The sequence below is a fragment of the Protopterus annectens genome, chromosome 16.part0 (assembly GCF_019279795.1).
Source record: "Protopterus annectens isolate FY-2018-M chromosome 16.part0, PAN1.0, whole genome shotgun sequence".
Taxonomy (NCBI): domain Eukaryota; kingdom Metazoa; phylum Chordata; order Ceratodontiformes; family Protopteridae; genus Protopterus; species Protopterus annectens.
In genome coordinates this window covers 760719623-760739306 of record NC_056750.1, presented here as the reverse complement: position 1 = coordinate 760739306, position 19684 = coordinate 760719623, and the positions used below count along the sequence as shown (strand labels likewise).

The 19684-nt window shown below is 34.9% G+C and overlaps 1 protein-coding gene across 1 annotated transcript in view; it reads right to left on the bottom strand.

Moving 5' to 3' along the window:
• TNFSF8 (TNF superfamily member 8) overlaps positions 1-12290 on the bottom strand; it is a 298117-nt gene extending 285827 nt beyond the window's left edge. The window contains exon 1 of the mRNA XM_044057807.1: positions 11802-12290. Within this exon, the coding sequence (XP_043913742.1) occupies positions 11802-11903 (102 nt within the window). The 5' untranslated portion in view covers positions 11904-12290. The remainder of the gene's footprint in view (positions 1-11801) is intronic.
• Between the last annotated feature and the right edge of the window lie 7394 nt (positions 12291-19684).

Sequence of the window (19684 nt, the reverse complement as noted above, 5' to 3'; positions counted from 1 at the left end):
ACAGTATGGGCAGATGTGGTAAAGTTAGTACTAAGTTTTTCTGCTACTATATTGGCTATAACTACAGAATTGGAATGTGTGATGATATTATGGATGGGTTCAATGCATTGTCAGCCATGATTCCTTGATCTCCTGACATAACTGAAGAAAGATTTGTTAATGAAAAAGGAGCAACCAGAAATGCTTCAGGTGGCTAAAGTGTATTGAAATAAACCAAACATTAAGGACTTTTGACCTTAAACTAGGTCTTCATCAGAATAACATGATCCCACGCTACCAACCCTTTTTAAACTCATCATGATCACAAGATAAATACTAGGTGACTAAATCATATCCATTTCTTATTTCATTTTAGCACTACTGCATAATTAACCATTCCATTAAGTCCTGGACTTACATAGGCATTCAAAATACTCTGTCATTTCATTTCTAAAAACTTGTATTACCATTAAAATTTTTAGAAATGAAATCAACTACTGTAAAAATAAATTTCTTAAAATTTTTACAGGTCATAGAATGTTTTGCCAGATCTGCCATTTCTTTTTTAATAGCATATTGATGTTCATATATCCTTTTTTAAGCTATTTGTCTTCCCAATATAAAAAGAGTCACATGAAAAACTGTGCATAAGAAACCATAAACTCAAAATTACAGGTAAAATAACCTGCAAGACTATATCATTTTTTTGTTGCATCACAATAAAAATTATAGCTTTCAGAAATAAACCTACACAAAAAGCAAATCAAACATTTAAAAGTGCTTACTTTACTTTGATGTTTCCAGCTTTGTTTTTCCTTCAAAATTTTATATTTTTTATTTCTTTTTATTTATAAAATAAAGTTCCTTTCCAACCAAACAAGTGACTTTATCATTCCCAGTTAAAATCCATCAGTTGTTGTTAACAATATCCTTAATCAGTTGTCTAATGAAAGCACAATAGGCATGTAACCACCAACCACTCTCTATCCATATCTGTTCTATTTTTCTTATTATCCCCAGTGATGTCCCATTCACTAGCATCAAGGCTTAAACATTTTTAGGAGACCTTCTTATTAAAAATCACTTATGTATATTTTTCACCAAACCAACAATCATCTCCAAATCTGATATAAGTTTTTTAATCCATGTAATTTATCCCTTAACTATATTATTCTTTAAATAGGTGGGATGCATACTGTTGTAATGCAATATAGCATTACTTGCTGCATTCTTATATAATATGATAGAAAAGACTTCTATCTTATTTCTTAAAATTTTCAACATCTAAAAAAATTGACTCTGTCAATGCTCTTATAATATGTAAAATTTAAAAAGTTGGTACTATATCTGGTAGAATCAATATACAAACCCAAACTATCTCCATCCCCTGTCCAAATAAAAATATATCATAAATAAAAAACACAAGCATAACCAGGAATTCTTTCAAAATAATAGTTTCCCAATATGCCATAATTAAACTGGCATAATTGGGTGCCATCCTGACACCCATAGCAGGCAATCGGGAATGCTATCTGTTCCTGTAGAAATAATATTTTAGCCTTGACAGGGCTTGAAAGACTTGTTGCAAGGTGATTTCAGGTGAGACTACATTTTCATGGGTAGTGGGAACAACAGTGTGGATAGATGTGGCACAGTTAGTACTACATTTTTCTGCTAATATATTGGCTATATCTATGGGTTTGGAATGTGTGATATTATTACGGATGAGCTCAGTGCATTGCCAGGCATGATTTCCTGGCACAACTGAAGAAAGATTTGTATAATTTTTAGTGTCTTTAACAACTTTAAGTTCATAATCTGATTTACATTTTCTAATAGTACTCTTAAGTTCCTTGCAAGCATATTTTAGAATGGTCTTGAGGGGGGACGGGTGATCATTTGTTACAACTGTTTATTATTTTCTTTCTTTTGTTATGCAGCTTATTAATATGGGAGCTCCAGCAGAGAGAGAAATTCCTAAATTTACCATTACATTTTGGTGTGGACTTTTTATGCAGCTGTTTAGGTACTGCCAAGAATTGGAGGAATATGCTGTTGCCTTCTCATTTGTCTCAGTTTACAGGGAATTGCTGGAAATTTTGCATAGGTCTTCAACAAGCGGAAATGAGTTTTTTTCACCAAAGTCCTTAAATGTGTTCTCACTTGGTGGTGAGGTGGTATCGCTAGGCTTGGCAGAGAGGATATGTGGTCAGATTTAAACGAGGATGAGGAGATGCGGAATGTGGTAGATTCAGTGGCTAGGTTATAAGAACTAGGTCAAGGATATTAAAGCCTTTAGTGGATAGCTACACTTTACCTAGTGTCTGAGTATTAACAAAATCTAAGAAACTGAATAACCAGTATGTTACTAACATGCGCATGCATGAGCTTCAGCCCCATACATAATTCTGTATGGAAACATTCACAGCATCAGATCTATTACATTTATTTATTTAACATTTGTTAACCAGGAAAGTCGGACTTGGAACGAGACAATTTTCAGTGGAGGCCCGGGGAGAAATGCTCCATATGCATGTCTTTGTAACGTGGGAGGAAATTGGAGCACCCGGAGGAAACCCACACAAACCCACTGCATACATATTTAAAGAAATAGCGTATTCAAGTCGTAACATTCTGCAGTAACACACACAACAGTGGCAACTTTCTGCACAAATTCTATGCAACTTCAACAGTACTGCAGTATATGTAGTCTGTTTTGTTGATTCATGCCTACAAAAATAATTTTTTTCTTTATATTTTTATTGTTTATCCTCTGTTTCCTGACAATCATCATCTCTCTTATGACCAATAAAGCTCACTGATTCCTCTTTCTTATGATGAAAGCTCATCACAGGAGGCCACCATTCAGTCAGTCATTTTGGTTTTCTGTTAATGGCCTACTCCCTGTCTGTAGTGCCCGATATGCATGCTGCCTAGAGTAAGTTCCTTTAATGCCTCTCTCCTTTTTGGGGGAGGCACATTTTTAGACATTCCCTTTCAGTAAGGCTATGCTTTTTTATAACATTATGCAGTTTGAAAGAATCAGGCTCACATATGAATGTCCTGTACATCAATTTTCCTCTTCAAATTAATAGGATGCATGAGCTAATACCTGCTCAGTCACCTTTTTCCACTTGGCTTCCCTAGTGTCTAATCCACTAATAAAACTCAGATTAATTGGGTCATAGACGGGACTCCATCCTATTTTTGGAACACAGCTAGGGTAGGAAATTATTTTTTTGTTTTCCACTTTTATCCATTTAATTCTTCATAACAAAATGGAGTTTACATAATGTTCCACTTCATTCAGACCAGTGTTCATTGAAATATCATTTCAGTTATTCATCATTGCTGAATTCTTGAATCTTGATTGAATAAATTGCTTTTCTGCCAGTTTTCTTGACCCACTCTTTACACATCTACCTGACAGTTTAGTACATTCCTTCATCCAGGTCTGGGTATTTTTCAAATGCTTAAAACTCATTTCATCATTATCAGTCACAGAAATTAAATTAACAACTAGATCATTGTATTTATGTCAAAAATCAGAATCTTTACCAGAAGTGTTGCAGAATTATTTTGAGATTTTACCCCTCCCTTCAAGGAAAAGTCAGAATATCAATACAGAAAGATACAAAATTAAACCAAGATTATCCCTGCTCAGATATTTTCTACAATATGTTTTGCCTTTTTATTAATAGAGACAAGACTAGTCCCTATGCTTTGCTGAATATTCTAGTAATGCCACAGCTATACCAATGATCAGTGTCCCAAGACCAATGGCTAATTATCACCTGTGTGCTTTGCACTAATTTTCATCTAGAGGCTTAGTCTATTGGCAGTAAATGTAGAAACCAACAGTACAGAAAGATATAGAAATATACCCCTTTAACCCAACCACACTGGTATGTGTTTAACTTTATTTGAATAGATTTATTTATTTGGTAACCATGTAAGTGAACTCTTCATTTTTGAAACTTTAAAAGCCATGACCTGGGGCACAAAGGCAACGGTAAATATGACAGGCATACGGACAGTTCACTGTAGCCACCTAATCAGCAGGTTTTGGGAAGAAACTAAAGCACATGAAGAACAGTCCTGACACAGAATTTAAAAAAGCATGTAAATTATACTCTGTGAGGAACAGCTGGTAAGGACTGAACCGCATCTCATAGAGCTGCAAACTTTATTTTACCATTAAACCACTCAGCTGTTATTGTTAATTTGCATCTGGTGGGGTAATTCTCCATAGTCCATTTATTCATTCATTCATTCATTCAAAAAAAAAGATCTTATGGATAGCTTCTACGAATGCCTAGTGGCTTTGATCACAGCACTGATTCTCTAGATCTGGAAAATACATTTTTAAAACACCCTTTGTATTGCACATGTTATCATAGTTTTAAATAATTTTGAAAACATTATTAAATATTGAACTCTGTTACATTTTCATTAAGAGTCTACAATCTAAGATCATATGTCACTCTCATTCATTGTTTTGTACCCTAACCTACTTAAGAAGCAATATATTTTCATCTACTTATCTCTGAATCTTGAATTTTGAAAACAGATAATCCAGAGGGCTCAAATGAAGTCTGGTATCTCACACGTGACCCAGAGGGTGACAGGACTAGCAAGAAACAGAGTATAAAGGATTAGTCCAGATAAAAATCAATTTAGTTAGCAGATATAAGAAACTCTCTCTCTCTGATACTCTCCCTGTGGGAAGATAGAAAGACACCTTGTTGAAGTTTCCAGTAGTTTATTCAACAAAGTAGGCAGCTGGATGAGTGTATTTATTTCTAATATGCTAAATTCAGCAGGTCAATTATTTACAGGCAGTGGTGGAAGGGTCCATGGGAGCTGATTGGAGGAAAATCTGGGAGATGGAAAAACAAGGAGCCAATCCCAAAGCTTAGAGATTAGTCCCTTATTTGAATATTCCAGAAAGACTCGTGAGAGTTTAGCAGCTCAGCAGCCTGTGGAACCTCATTCTTAGTTAAAAGGTTTTATTTTTATTTTTAACTTCTAACAAACAAAACATGACAAGACACTGATTTTTTGGATAAACACACACACGTCTGCATGTGTTTATTTGTGTGTGTGTATTATCTATACAAACACTAGCACACACACGTGTGTGTGTGTGTGTGTGTGTGTGTGTGTGTGTATATATATATATATATATATATATATATATATATATATATATAGATGTACACGTATGTAGTAAGTATATATCGAGAGAGAGACACATGTATATCCACAAACACACATTATATACACAGACATGCAGATTCACACACATACATGCATGTATACCCACACACACACACACACACACACGCACGCACTGAACAGCAAGTGATCGATCACACCTGGTTGATCATCAGCAGATAAAAAGTGAAAAAAATTAAATTATACTTTTTTGTGCAGGTGACTCCCTGCACCCCCATATATGGGTCTGTAACCCCCACCGTTCCTAATTATATACACCAACTACAAGATTGCACTACATGTATATGTGTATATGTATATGGATCAAACTTTCATGGCCTAATGATTTATCGCCATTGTAGAAGGTATATTCAATTTCTCATTTTAGTAGAAAGGGTTATTAAAATGAGTTTTTTATATCCTGGATCTGTAAGTATTTTTTTTTTTTTTGCGTTACTTGGTTGTATGTTTGGTTTGAGCTGTGGAGTACAACAGTGTCATTATATGTTTGAATAGGGATCTCTAGAATATTATTTTTCTATGTGCCTTTTTTTTTTTTTTTTTTTTTTTTTTTAAGTGCAATATCACTGCAGTATAAAGACTGGGATTTTTCCCTTTGCCTACACTTATGCAAATATGGAATTGGTATATATAATTTTTGAGTGATATGGAGATACAGAGGTCTTGCTCTCTGCAATAATATTTTTTTACTAATCATTTGTATAGGGCCTAATAATGTGGTAGGCAGAATCTGTTGAAGTGGTTTTGATGCTATGTGTAGTTTATTCAAGTTAGGAAGTTCTGATTTTTGCTTTATAGTTAGATATTCAAATGTCTTGCTATGTGGATGTATTTTAAAAGTTCAGTGAACTTGAATTTGGAGATGTATTTCAAAAGGTGTGATTTTTGATTAGCTGTTTTCATTATGCTGAGGCTTAGCTAGTGTCATGTGCTGGTCATACAACCTAGTGTTCTACAGGAAATGATTACCAGTCAATTTCTAGGTGTGTGTCTGCAATGATTCCCTTCTTTTGGGTGTTTTCTCACTTCTACGAGATGGTGCTACCATGCAGGTGTTATATGCAGTTCATGGGGTGCAAAACACATTTATAAAATTAATTTGTTCATTTTTCTGTGTTTCGTGTATTATTTTTTCAGTGTTGCAACTCTCTGCATGATGCAGGTCAGTGATTCATAGTTGAACCAAAATTTACACACTCCACAAACAAACCGAGACATTTACACTTCCAAAATACAATAACCAATTTAAAACCAACTTCAAATCCAAGTCTTCACTTACTGTGTGTGTTATAGTATATTTTAATTATTTTCCTTTCATTATGATATAAACAGAGTAATATAACATAGTTAACAGAAAAAAAGTCAGCCTCTCTACAAAAAAAAAAAAAAAAAAGAAAATCTGCTTACCTAAACGAGACCTTTCAATGATAAAAGTTAATGTCATAAAAAATAAAATAAAATACTAACTACAACATGCTAAATGGAAAATAGCCTTATTGTCAGAAATGGATGCCATTTTAACTTCATGCTTTAATTATGTGTACCAAAGCTGTAGAACTAACAAATTCTGAGTTATCCTTCACTGTACTGCTAAGCCATATCACAAATGTCAACTGACACTTAAATAACAACAGGAAGAACAAAAACAAAGATTATTTTTTTACCTCAGAACTAAAGTGCAAAGATATTCCCAAGTCACACTATTCAGAGCAACACATGCAAACAATGAAAACTTATTCAGGAAAATTTTTGGCTTCAATGAGCTATATTAATTTATAATCAAAATAATATGGAAGAAACTGATCTGTTTTAAGCATAACATATCTTGCACTGTAGGATTAAATAATCTAATGCTTGAAGCTTGGCTTTGGTATTAATAATTAAACTCCCTCCTTAAGTCTTGATCACACACACTCTTTCACACATGGCATAGCAAGCCCCCATGAATGCCACATTTATGTCTGTGTGCATTTTTGTCATGGCAGAAATGTCACATTTATTATCAGCACTCACAAGTACAGTATAAAAGAGAAAGATATCCTAAAATAATCAAATTTCAAATCAACAAAAATACATAAAGCAGCATTTATATGAACCACTACACTCTTCACCCCCATACCCTTTTTACATAAATGTACTAACTCAAATAGTGCTCTCTCATCTGGTGAGAACTACCATATGTTTTAGATCAACTCATGGGAATCACAAGTTAGTGATCTGTTGATAGAGTGCTGGTCTCTGTCTTCAGATGGATGAATGGATCCTAAAAAAATCCAATTTAGTTTGAAAAGTGTATATATTATCTTGAATATTTTACTAATCTGTTTTGTGAGATGATTTTGTCTAGCTAAAATTATAGCGGTACCAGATAACTTTGGAAAATATTTACATTTTTGCATAACATCATGCTTATTGTCAATTTATAAGAAATATGTTTAGTGAATAAACTCATCAATGGACACATGATTAATGAATAAAGCTCTGTAACTATGCATAATCCTAATTATCCCATCATTAATGTATTTTGCTTTTCATTTTAACTAATTTTAAAATATGCCTTGATGTTTTACAGACTTATGGTAATTTTTAGTTTGTTCAAAGAGAACTATAAAATAGCAGGTCTTAGCTGTAAAACAATGCTCAAAATACTTTTAGATACTTAAAACCTATCTTCACCTTGAGTCACAACAGATAAGGAACCTTTCAAAATAAAAATGAAGAAATGCAAAATGCATCCGTTTTCATAAAATATAATTGCCCTTTTTGCAAAAATATATATTGACTGGTATTGATTTTGTTCATCCTGTGAGCAAGAGAAGCTATGAATTTACTTGATTTGCAACTTCAGTATGAATAATGTTGTTTATCAAGCTATTTGTACTGTTGATTCTTGTTTTTATGTAAGAAAATATAATAGGAAATTGAAGGAAAGAATCTTGGAATATTTATCCAGTATAAGATGTGGGGTTAATACAAATTCTCTTCAAAACATGTCAAAGAGATGGGTATGCAACATACATTTAAGTTTAGACTAATACAGAAAATAACGTGGAATAAGAAAGGGTGATGATATTACTGAGACATAAACGGCAGAATATAAATGGATTCTTACATTACAAGTTGATAAAAAAACAAGTCTGAATACTTCTGTAAGTCTAAAATCTGTGTTGAAAAAGAAGCAAATGAAGTCGTGAATTGTTTATTCTGGCTGCATTATTATTAATATTATTACTATTGGCAAAATGTTTTAAATGCCTGTATAAATGTGTATTTTTGCTATTTAAATGTTTTTTATGGTAATGCGATTTTAAATATGTTAATATATGGAAGTGAATGAATTATTGTATTGATTTGTGGTTTTAATCAAGTGATGACTTTGAAAAGAGTGATCTGCATTATGCATTGTATATGAGCACTGAGAAAGGGAAGAGTCCCAAAAGCTTTGCTTGCTATTAATAAAAACAATTTTAGTTATTTGGTTTAATTCGCTTGGTGTTGGAGCTCTATTTTTTTGCCATTAGGATTGTTCACCATTGACCTCTTTTACACAGCTTTGTTCCATGGGTGTAGGTCAATATACAGACCTGAGACATTCAATCTCATAACACAAACACTCATCCACAATTCCTAGTATTCTACCAAGGCCAAGAAATTCCTCTCTTTGAAAATACAAGCGAATGCATCAGTGTTGTAAACTGCGTTTTACAGCGGAAGACACACTTGCTACATCCTGTCACATTAGGGCAATCCACCAAATTAATTATTCTAATTCAAAGGTTGCTACATCTCGGAGAAAGCATAATCATTACCAGACTGGTTAAAACAAATCCTACTCTTTTTTAGGAGGCTGTAAGATCAGACCAGCTATTATGCAAAAATGCAAGGACAGTAGCATCTCATTAATATCTGTTTCATGTGAAAAAATTAATAATAATAAAAAAACAAGAAGTGAAAAATCAAGCAGTTAAGCCTGTGTGTAGGACCGGCCTTTGGTCAACTGGTGCCCTAGGTAAAGGGCTCCACAGTGCCCCCCCACAGCACTTGGTGCCCCCATCTTGGCATACCTATACCATCCAGATTACTGGAAATGTGCCCCTGCTAGAGTGGCACCCTAGGCAGCTGCCTAGTTGGCCTATACCTAAGGCCAGCTATGCTTGTGTGGAACACTAAGATGAGTCTGTGTGAGCCAAAAACTGACAGTACATTGAACAAAACTGTTCATAACTCAAAGGTGTATTATTCAGAAAGGCGAAGTGTAATAAGAGTTACTAAGTTTTCATGTGCCCATTACTTTGTCTTAACTAGAGAATATTTTGTACTTTAAGAGATATTTTTAGACGGATATGCAGCTTATTTTAAATTTTGATTATTTCATTATCACTGTAGTTTGTCTGAGCCTCATATCTTGTGTGTCTCAGAGGTTTCAGTCTAAACTTAGGAAGTTATGAAATAAGACATGTTTAAGAATAGAGAATAAATACATAGCAGGAAATGCATTACCCTGTTGTGATATGAAAGGCAGCTTTATTTAACATTGACAAAGGCAAAGAATTATGTTTAGCAACTGACATGATTTCTACTGGCCATAATATAAAAATTGTTAACTCTAAGGCTAGCAGCATAAACTTGTGTGCTACTTTTTCATTGTTATGTTTTTCAGCTTTATGGCATATCATTTTAATGCTTACAAGGGAGCCACAGTCTGCCATGTCATTTTATTGCTTACAAGGGACCCACATTTTTTCATGTAATGCTTTGATGCTTCTATATCCTATCTGTTACTTACTCATCATGTTTCCCAGTCTAGAAATGGGAATTCCATATATGAAATATGAACCAAAGAAATGCTGTGCCAGAGAAAATTAAAGTGTTGCAGTTGTTTGTTTCAGAAAGATTATACTTGGAAAGGGGTTCAGAAAAAAAAAAGAGAAACCGTTGTACATTACCACTGAACATGAAGTTCAGAACATTCCTCTCAGTTATCCCTAATGTCTTTGACTGCATCATATTTCCACTGTCCTTTGTAAATTTTTTAATTTTCTGGTAAATCACTGAGGATTACTGTCGGTCATTACAGTTTCATGCTTCTTTTTTCAAAGAATGCACGCCGTTACAAAATCTGTAACTCAATTAAAATTTTAAATGAATTAGATGAATATTTAAAAATTGTCCATAAAATGCCCTTGATAGCGTCCCTTTGCCCCCTCATTCTTTTTTACTTTGCTCTGGATTCTTGAGCAAAGGAGATGAGAGGTGTGGTTCAGAATGATTTTATCTGGATCTCCTGCTCGCTCTTCTGTAAAAGTGATCTAGTGGAACACTACTACATTACATGACCTTATAGTTAGCGCAAAGTCTTTGAGCATAAGCTCTAATTCTAAATCTTGGAACTCATTGTTTATTAGAAGAATGGGGGAACTATAAATAAACATTTCCTCAGTATTTTTTCAAATACCATTGTCTTATAGATATAAATAGTAATGAAGAATGAATCATTTCCACCTAATTAAAAAAGAGAGAAGAGGAGCATACTAATACTAATTAAATATTGTATTTATTTGACATTTGGACTTTTCCCAGCAAACAAATGCCAAATAAAATATTTTACACATTTCAGTAATAAAGATATGTTTACACTTTACAATGTAGAAGTGTTTGGTACATCTTGTGGTCTGAAATATATTTTCTTTCCTATAAATATTAATAAAAATGAGTTGTACAATACACACTGTTCTTAATTCCTGTTAAGTTTAATTTATTATTTTACCAATGAAAATTATTTCAACTCAAGGTATCCCACTTGCATTAATATGTACTTTCTCAATTGTGTGCCTTAACAGAATATAAACACTCTTAAGCTGTGTTAGTTAAATATCATCATTCATTATCAAATAAGCTTTAACTGTCAGTCAGTAAGCACCTTGATATAATAACCATGTAAAATTGAGTAAAACATGTTAAAGCAATAAAAGGTAAGTGCATTTAATTGCAAATCAAAATTCCTAAGTTCAAATCCTACTGTCCTTTACCAGCCAACTGTTTTATATTTGGAAAAGCATCTTTCTAGTCTTAATGTGCTTACCAACTCAGCAAAATGTAACAAGATGAGTAAACATTGCTATAGAATATATAAATCTGATAGGTTCAGAAAATGCACTATCTGTAAAAACTGATCATTTAAGTATTGTTTACTTAAGTTGCATATTTCCAAAACTTTTTAAAGTTAAAAGTTCAGTTTTAAATAAAGCAGAATTTTTATGTCACTCTGCCCATCAGTTTCTAACTGAATATACATAATGTTAACAATAAATACAACACTCAAGGGATCTTGTTAGAAAGAAGTTCAGTATAGCAGAGTAACATTAACATTATGGCACCATAAACTCGCATCTGAGTACGGAAAACACGTTTGCACAGTTAGCATTAGAACCTTCAGTCTTGCTAGTTATAGAATGCTCAAAGAAGGAAATAAAATTTCTGAAGGAAAAATAAATACCTAAGAGTCTTTAAAAAGCTTAATGCGGAAATGAAATTGTTTAAGGTATGCTTAAGATGAAAAAAAGTCTATACATGTATTTACTTACATATTTTTTTGATTGCAGAACTATCATTGTTATTGCTGTAAGTATCGTAATAGTTATAGATACTATAGTCATTCGGCACAGAGCTTGGTTGCTGACATTCATGCTGTTTATTCAAACTCCTTCAGGTCTGTTAAGGCTGCACACACAGTGATTTCTTGTCATTATCATGTAAATGAATATATACTGTCCTCCACAGCGTTATCTTAGAACATCTAAGTAAAGTTCATAAAGCTCTCTTTTTCCTGACAGGATTTTCCCCTTCTGATTGGTTTATAACTGGAAAATTAATGATCTGCTGAAAGAACTTTGTGGGGGTGTGAAAAAGAAGAGAAATAGCTTCTTTTTCTAAGCAGGGATTTCAGTCTAGCAGCTTTAGCTGGGCCACGGTCTGTGAATGATGTCATACAAATTCCTTACTCAGCTTTGTGGGTTTTCGTCTCCAGTTCAGTGGCATGAGCCTTGTGCCTTTCATTTCATCTTACAGTCTGTTTGTTTCTTCTGCAGTGTACAGTAATCGGTCGGATGTTTTTCAGTTGCATAGCTTCCTGTTCACAAACATGTGTTTGTATTTCATTTCCTCAGTAAGTTAGCACTAGGTATTATTATAAATCATCTTGCCGTGAAGATTTAAAGTTAGATCAGGGATAATTATAAAATTGTGCAATAGTCAATCTGGACTTATAGGGAGGGGATCTCCTATCTTCTGATTACACATAACGTAGAGAAAAATAATGCATAATCTAGACTGTAAATGTACCCCTAATGCAATAATGAGGCATCTTTTGAGGAGGTTGTTTATTTTTCTAAATCTTTGCTACTGTAAGAATATTTAAGCTTGTTATTTTTATTTATTTCATTTTTTGAGGTACTAAACAAACTGCCCATTTATGGCATTACACGTATTATATTACTTTACAGCTTTTAACTGATATTCTGGTATTACTGCTGCTACTTATTACATCTAGCTGCTGTGAACACAGACTATACTTTACTTTGAGATTAGGTTTGTGTTTTTGGTTCTGGTATTTGTTCTAAGCCTAACATTTTGTGACATATGAACACAATGTTCTTTGGAAATGTCACATTGTCCAGAGTTCATCAGTTGTAAATTAAATTTTGCAAAGGTACATGTTGAAAAACTGAACCCTGCATGTTTTTTATGGAAACCACCTGAGTTTATATTCAAAGCACCTTAAGATTTTCAACACTGGAGGATCACTTTAAAAGGAAAGCATAACATTATTTGGTTTGTTTATTAGGCAAATATGTTTGTAGTGCTCATGGCTTTTCATTTTGGGTGAAGCCCAGGATAAATTTAAAATGACAGCCCAAGAAGGAATTCCATCTAAACTGACCAGGACTCATGACATACTTGATTGCAGTTGATGAACTAAACTGTTCTGGAATATGTCTGCACAACACTTAATAAACTCTCTGCAATTCCCACTGGCTTCTAATTGTATGTATACTAATCCCTTGATCATGAAAATATAGGGAAAATAACAAGGTAGTGATGAAAGCATTTATTGGATAGACAAAAATGTTACACTCCTAGTATAACAACAAAAAAAGCAGAACTGGAAAGTGTGAAACCTTAATGAGTTGCAACTCATGTAGTTACAACTTTTGATTTACAACATGTAGGTAAACCCATAATGGGTATAAAATAAGGAATGAATTAAGTTATGTGAGGTCAGTGAGCAAATCAAATACCCATGCTTCAGCACAGCCAGTAATATCAGTGTGGTATCTGTCAAAATACTGACTTATACACATAAGATAGAAGACCTTATTTTATTTATTTATTTTTCCTTTGTTGACCAGGTGAGTGCCACTCGGCTAGTGGCCTCTTTTCAAGGGAGACCCAAGGTGGAATTTACCCTACTAAGGGAAATTTAGCCTAGGCATCAGGGAGTTTCACCAACTCTTTTTGATAAGTGCCTTGGGATCTTTTATATCCCCCAATTAACAGGGGTCTCAGTTTAACTTCTCATTCCAAAGGATGACAGAATCATGAGTGCAGCACCTTCCTTATGCTGCACTGAAGTGTTAGCAATCCATCTACATGGTGTGGGAATAGAACCCACAGCCTTCTGCACCAACGGTGAGTGTGCTATCTGTCATGCCACTGACATTACAGTTATTATTCTTAACCTTATTCTAAAGAACAAAGCCCCTGGCCATCTCATGTAGTTGGCCTTAGTATTAGTGTGCCACTTAACATAATCAACCAAACCAGAGGTGCCACTTCTTTAAGAAAATGGATGTTTTATGCCTGTAAAGACCTTGATGGTACCTAGTTGTAAGGTCACTGTTGCAATGAAAAACAGCCTCAGTAAATAGGGCCTCATCAAGCAGTACCTTGGCCAGCATTCTACATAACTTTGCCATGTCATAGTGCGTTCATCACTCCATGGCCAATACACATCTTTCTTTAGGAGTTAAAAAAATATCAATTTCTATACACACCCAATTTTAATCTAAAAACCAAACACTTCTTAGATATTAATCTAGCTTAGATGTATACCCACCTCAAAAAAGCTGACTGAATCACAAGCTACTCCATTTACCCTAACAGGTAGTAAATAGTCCTCACCTTTTCATACAGTTTGTGCTCTGGCGAGTAGCATTCTCCAATCAGGCTTTCCCCTCCCTGCACATATAGTTAGATTCACATTACTGTTGACATCCTATTTCTGCCCTCTGAAGTTGTGAATACAGTATGACATAGGATATGTATGGTGACACATTCGCTGACAGGTATGAGGCCACCACATGGATGATGGGGAACAGCTTTGTCACACAGTTGAATGCCAAGATCAATCACACATGTACACACACAGACACTGATCTACATGTGCAACCCACAGATCATGGGACTAAGGTAATGTCAACAACAGGAAACATTTACAGCACTAGAGACACAGGTGCTACTGCAGGCACTGTACACACACAGTTTTTGTAGAGTTGACAAGGGTAAAGCAGGCAGGGACTTTCTGAGACCAGGTATGGCAAGGTGTAGTTCAATACACTTGTATATATGTTTTATACTAATCAATTTATGCGAGGGTGCTGTTCAGTAGAGCACATATGCACAATCATTGTCCTTGTAAATCCGGGCTAAAAGCATGATGATCTGAACCACAAGGTTAAGCATGTGCTGATATGCTCTGCAAGTAATTGTTATGCACCTGCATGTGCACCACGTGTTAAGGGGTGTAATGCAGATGTTCAGGCAATCCTACAGTATCCAGCCTTCACATTTTCACAGGTTGTAATGTTGGAGGGTCCAGTATAACTGTTTGACGCATGCCTGAAGTCAGTAAGGCCACCTGTGGCTGTTGGTGATAGCACTATGCACATAGCAATGTTTGATGACACATTGGCACTTGGATCACTGATGACATTGATGCATGCTCATATTATCTCCCACATTTGAGATGATGGTTGAGGAGAGGCTGGGCCCTTGCATCACCTGTGTTTACAACTGCACATCATTCCCATGTTAGCCCCCAATAAGACAGACAGAAGGCATTTCTACAGATGGAATTTGTAAGCCACACTACCACCGAGATACACACATCCACCATAGGGGAGAGGCATGGGTGTGTGGCTATTGCCACCATGCCTTGAGGTAATTTTCTAACCTTGGTACCACACTTAGCATCAACCAATGAATGCGCAGGTCAGTCATCCAGGTACAGAATCTGCTATACTCATCATGATTGAGACTGTGACAGAGTATTGCTTGACCTGCAGGAGGAAATGCTGTCATCATAGGGGCTGCTGAATAGCCTGCAAGCCACTTCAGAAAATATTTGCTAAACCTTTTTACATGAGAAGCTGGCATGCACACCAGTACAAAAATAGTGGTCTGACAGGAGTGTAAACTGCTTTTGATAATTGACATATATGTATAATAACTGTTTTTGTTGTCCTTGGATGTCACTAGTTCTTCATCAAATTTCTGTTTAACTGAAGAAATTGTTTTCAATTTTCTGCTTGCTACATTGAATAATGCTTTGTTCTTAGCAGTTTTGGATTTTTGTATGTACCATACCTTTGCTGTTTCACCTTAACTAATTCTGCTTCGGTAGGTATTCATTGATTGCAAGGAAAAATGTCTTCCAAGTTCTGAATTTCTTCCTTCCTTCTGTTAAATGAATTGAATATTTTTTATTTATTGATTTTTATTTATTTATTTGACATTTATTAGCTGGGGAGATCCAATTGGACTAGTAGCCCATTTTCAGCGGCGGCCCATAGAGAAAAGCTCCACATATAAATACTACTGGTTTAAAAAAAAATCTTAAAACATTATAGTTTTTAGACAATCAGAGACAGGTACGATTATTACAGTAGTTATAGGATCAGTACTTAGGCCAGCTGCTTGTTTCCACAGAATTAAATAACACAGACACACTAGGATATATGAAGTTAGTTGACAGAAATCAAAGATCATCACTAAAGAAAAAAATTCTAAACAGCAATGAGATTTTCAGAAAATTATCACAATATTCAAAACAAGTCGGGGTGCAAGTATTAACACAGTAATGGACAACATCAGTCAATCTGGAGAAATGATGTACAGTTTATCTAAAGAACTGTGATGTGGTTTAAGATAAGTTAACAGAAAGAAAGAAAGTATAGTGGAAGATGGATAAGTTGATCCCCTTCTAGCATCTTAGTGCTTAAATCCTGCCTATTAATGTTGCCATTGCAGGATCTGAATTCCTGTAGATTTAGATATTTGTAATCATAAACAGAAGTTTTGGAGCCCCTTTTAGTAGCATTGGGAATGCTAGAAGCACAGTGCCCCATACTCAGAATTACCCAGTGGCTGGAAAGCTTCAATATGTAGAACAGAGAAAGGGGTATTCATGAAGACCAAGTCCAAGGTGTTAGGTGTTTTCTTTAGTAGTGGGGAAGGATACTGACTGATACAAGCTGTTTGTGTTCATGAAATCAATAAATTCATCCTTACAGTAAAATTCTGTTGAACAGTCAATGCATTAGTGGCAGGGCTAGCCACCCGGCTGTGTAAACCTTGGCTCGAGATGATTATCACTGTTGAAAGTGACACCTCAACCCCATGTGTAAAATGGGGAAAAAGGGTTGCGGATGAATGGATGGAGCTGGTGCTTTTAAATGTCATCATATAAGACTGCATTAAGTAAAATCATGTTATCATTCTCCGTCTGATAAAAATGCAACCAAAAAAAGAGATGATGTTGCCCCAAGTTCACCTCTGTTGTTTTATAGTTGATAATAAATCTAATTATGTGGAAGTAACTAAAACTGCAAATATCGCTAAACATAGTCTCTGTAGCAGGATTAGATTAAATTAACTACTTAATGCTACCCTTGAGCCCTAAATATTACCACTCCATCACCATATTTTTATAGAACAGGTACATTCAATGTTTCTCTAATTGGGTAAAATAATATGCAATGCATTCTTTTATTTATTTATAACTATAATCCTATAATGGATTAAATTACTTGACTTGATAATTCACCATCAAGATACCTAGTCCCAGAACGCCAGGATTTTTTTGAGAGCTTAGAATGATAGGAAATTTTTATATAGCTCTTGAATTATCCAACTTATATTTAGGACTAATTACATTAGAAGCATTAATTCAAAAACTGGAAGTGTTTTCAGAACAAAGATGACAAAATCATAACTAAAGCAAAACAAACCTCTTGTACAACTACAAACAGTATAAAATAATGAAGACTCTCACTACTTGTGAAACCTTGAGTACTTTTTTAAGTAGTCTGAACAAATTTTGAGCAGATCACTGTAGTCATCCATCTAAAACAGCTCCTAATATTGTGCAGAGGTAATGTGCTAAGAGATTATTACCATTGCATGCTTTAGATATTAAAGTTGTGATGTCCGAGCTTATGCTCCAGCCTTTGCGATGATTAATGTAAAACATACCTCTTAAGTAGAGTTCTGGAAAAAGCACAAAATGATAGAGAGAAAAAGGTCAGAAATAGAGACAGATTTTAAATATTGCTGTTATAAACTTAGAAAGGTGTTAGAATAACAGGATTTGTGTTAGCATGCGTTTTCTGAAGGATGTGAAGTTTGAAACTCAGATGTTGGTCATTATTTGGTGAATTGAACATATAATGTATGACATATACACTATTCATATACATAGGAAAACATATTACTTGCAGACCTGCCGAGTGGCATATGCATGGACAACTGAGAACATAGACAGTAAATACATACAGCTATGTATACAAGTGCAAAATGATGGCAAATAATATCATATAGCCATGTATAATGGTGCCCACATTTCTGTATCTCTAGTTGTATAATGCATATATCACATGCCCTGATTTATCTTTAAGCACATTGTTTTACACAGCCTATTCTTTTTCACAACAATGCTGCAGTCACATATGTTGAAGTACAGAAAAGCTGCATGCATTATACATTGCTTTACAGATCTAAGCATGCAAGTGGACACTGTGGACTAAGCATATCCTCTTTTCACAAAGCAACTACTAGTTACCATGTCCATCTACCAAAATATTCATTTAGCTTTGTGGCTTTTCAAAAGTTTTTAACCATATACTACATAGAAAACTTAATAAAATTATATTTCTCATTCTTCTGCCTACCATGAAAATTCATATGTGCTGTACCTAAAATGACCCGAAGAAACATATGATGGTCTGTATAAAGCAAATGTTACATTGTAACACACTGTTGTACAAGTCACAGAAGGTACTATGCCAGTGCAGGTCTACAGTGCCTTCCACACAGTTAGACCATCAGTCGCACAAAGACTAAAGGTGGAGGTGTTTTAATTTACATTAGCAACAAGTATACCTCAAGGCTGGTTAAACAGGGTGATACCCTGGAATTTATCCGTGTGCAGAATCACCTTAGACAGAGTCTGTTAGCATATCGTAGCAAGTATAGGTCACCATCTATGTCTCAAGAATCCCATGACTCTTATCTAAACCTATTGGAGGCACTGTCCATCCAACCCAAGACTCTGATCATGGGAGACTTTAACTACCCCTCTATAGACTGGGAAACATATACAGCCACTATTTTGCAGGTGCAAAGTTTTCTGACTTTATTAGTAAAATGGCCTCGATCAGTTAGTGTGTACTTTGGTCAGAAGTAGGCAAAGTTATTCTCACTGATATGATACAATGCTTAACAATGCCCATGTTGTGTTCTCACTGATGAAGTTGGATCACCAAGTCTTCTCATTCAAAATAAAAATTAACTTGGAAAACCCAGTAAAACCCATTTAAGTTAGAAATGGTTCCAAAACAAACTATATCCTATTAAGTAGCAGTTTGTCAAAATGTAATGCCCTGCCCAACCCAGAGTTTACAATAGCCTATGCAAAATTATTCACAGAAACACTGCACAAGCATGTTTATGGCTGCTTAGAAGCTGCTTACCCACCAGAAGCAAGCCCAAAACAAACCAGACTGGTACAATCCTAATTTTAAGAGGGCGTATAACAAAAGGAAAAGAGTCATGGCCAAAGTCAGAAAGAGCAAGTCTTGCAATGGCAAGAGCTCACTAATAAAGTTAAGCAGGAAACTAAGAGAACTAATTAAATCCAACAAGGTCAGTTATAAGGTTAAGATAGCTTCTCGGGCTAAAGACACCACAAGCCCTGCTGCAGCTATGTTCAAAACCTTGAAGGTAACATGCAACAGTGTGCTGAACTGGTATAAAATAGTAAGAACCTTTATTGATCAGACTGACATAGTGAATCTGCTAGCTGGCACATTCAGTTCAAACTGTACTCCTCACCCCCCCGGCATCCCTTGTGAAATACCTACCAGCATAACCCCCACTATCTGCAGGTAGCAGGTCTTAGAGGTGCTCATTA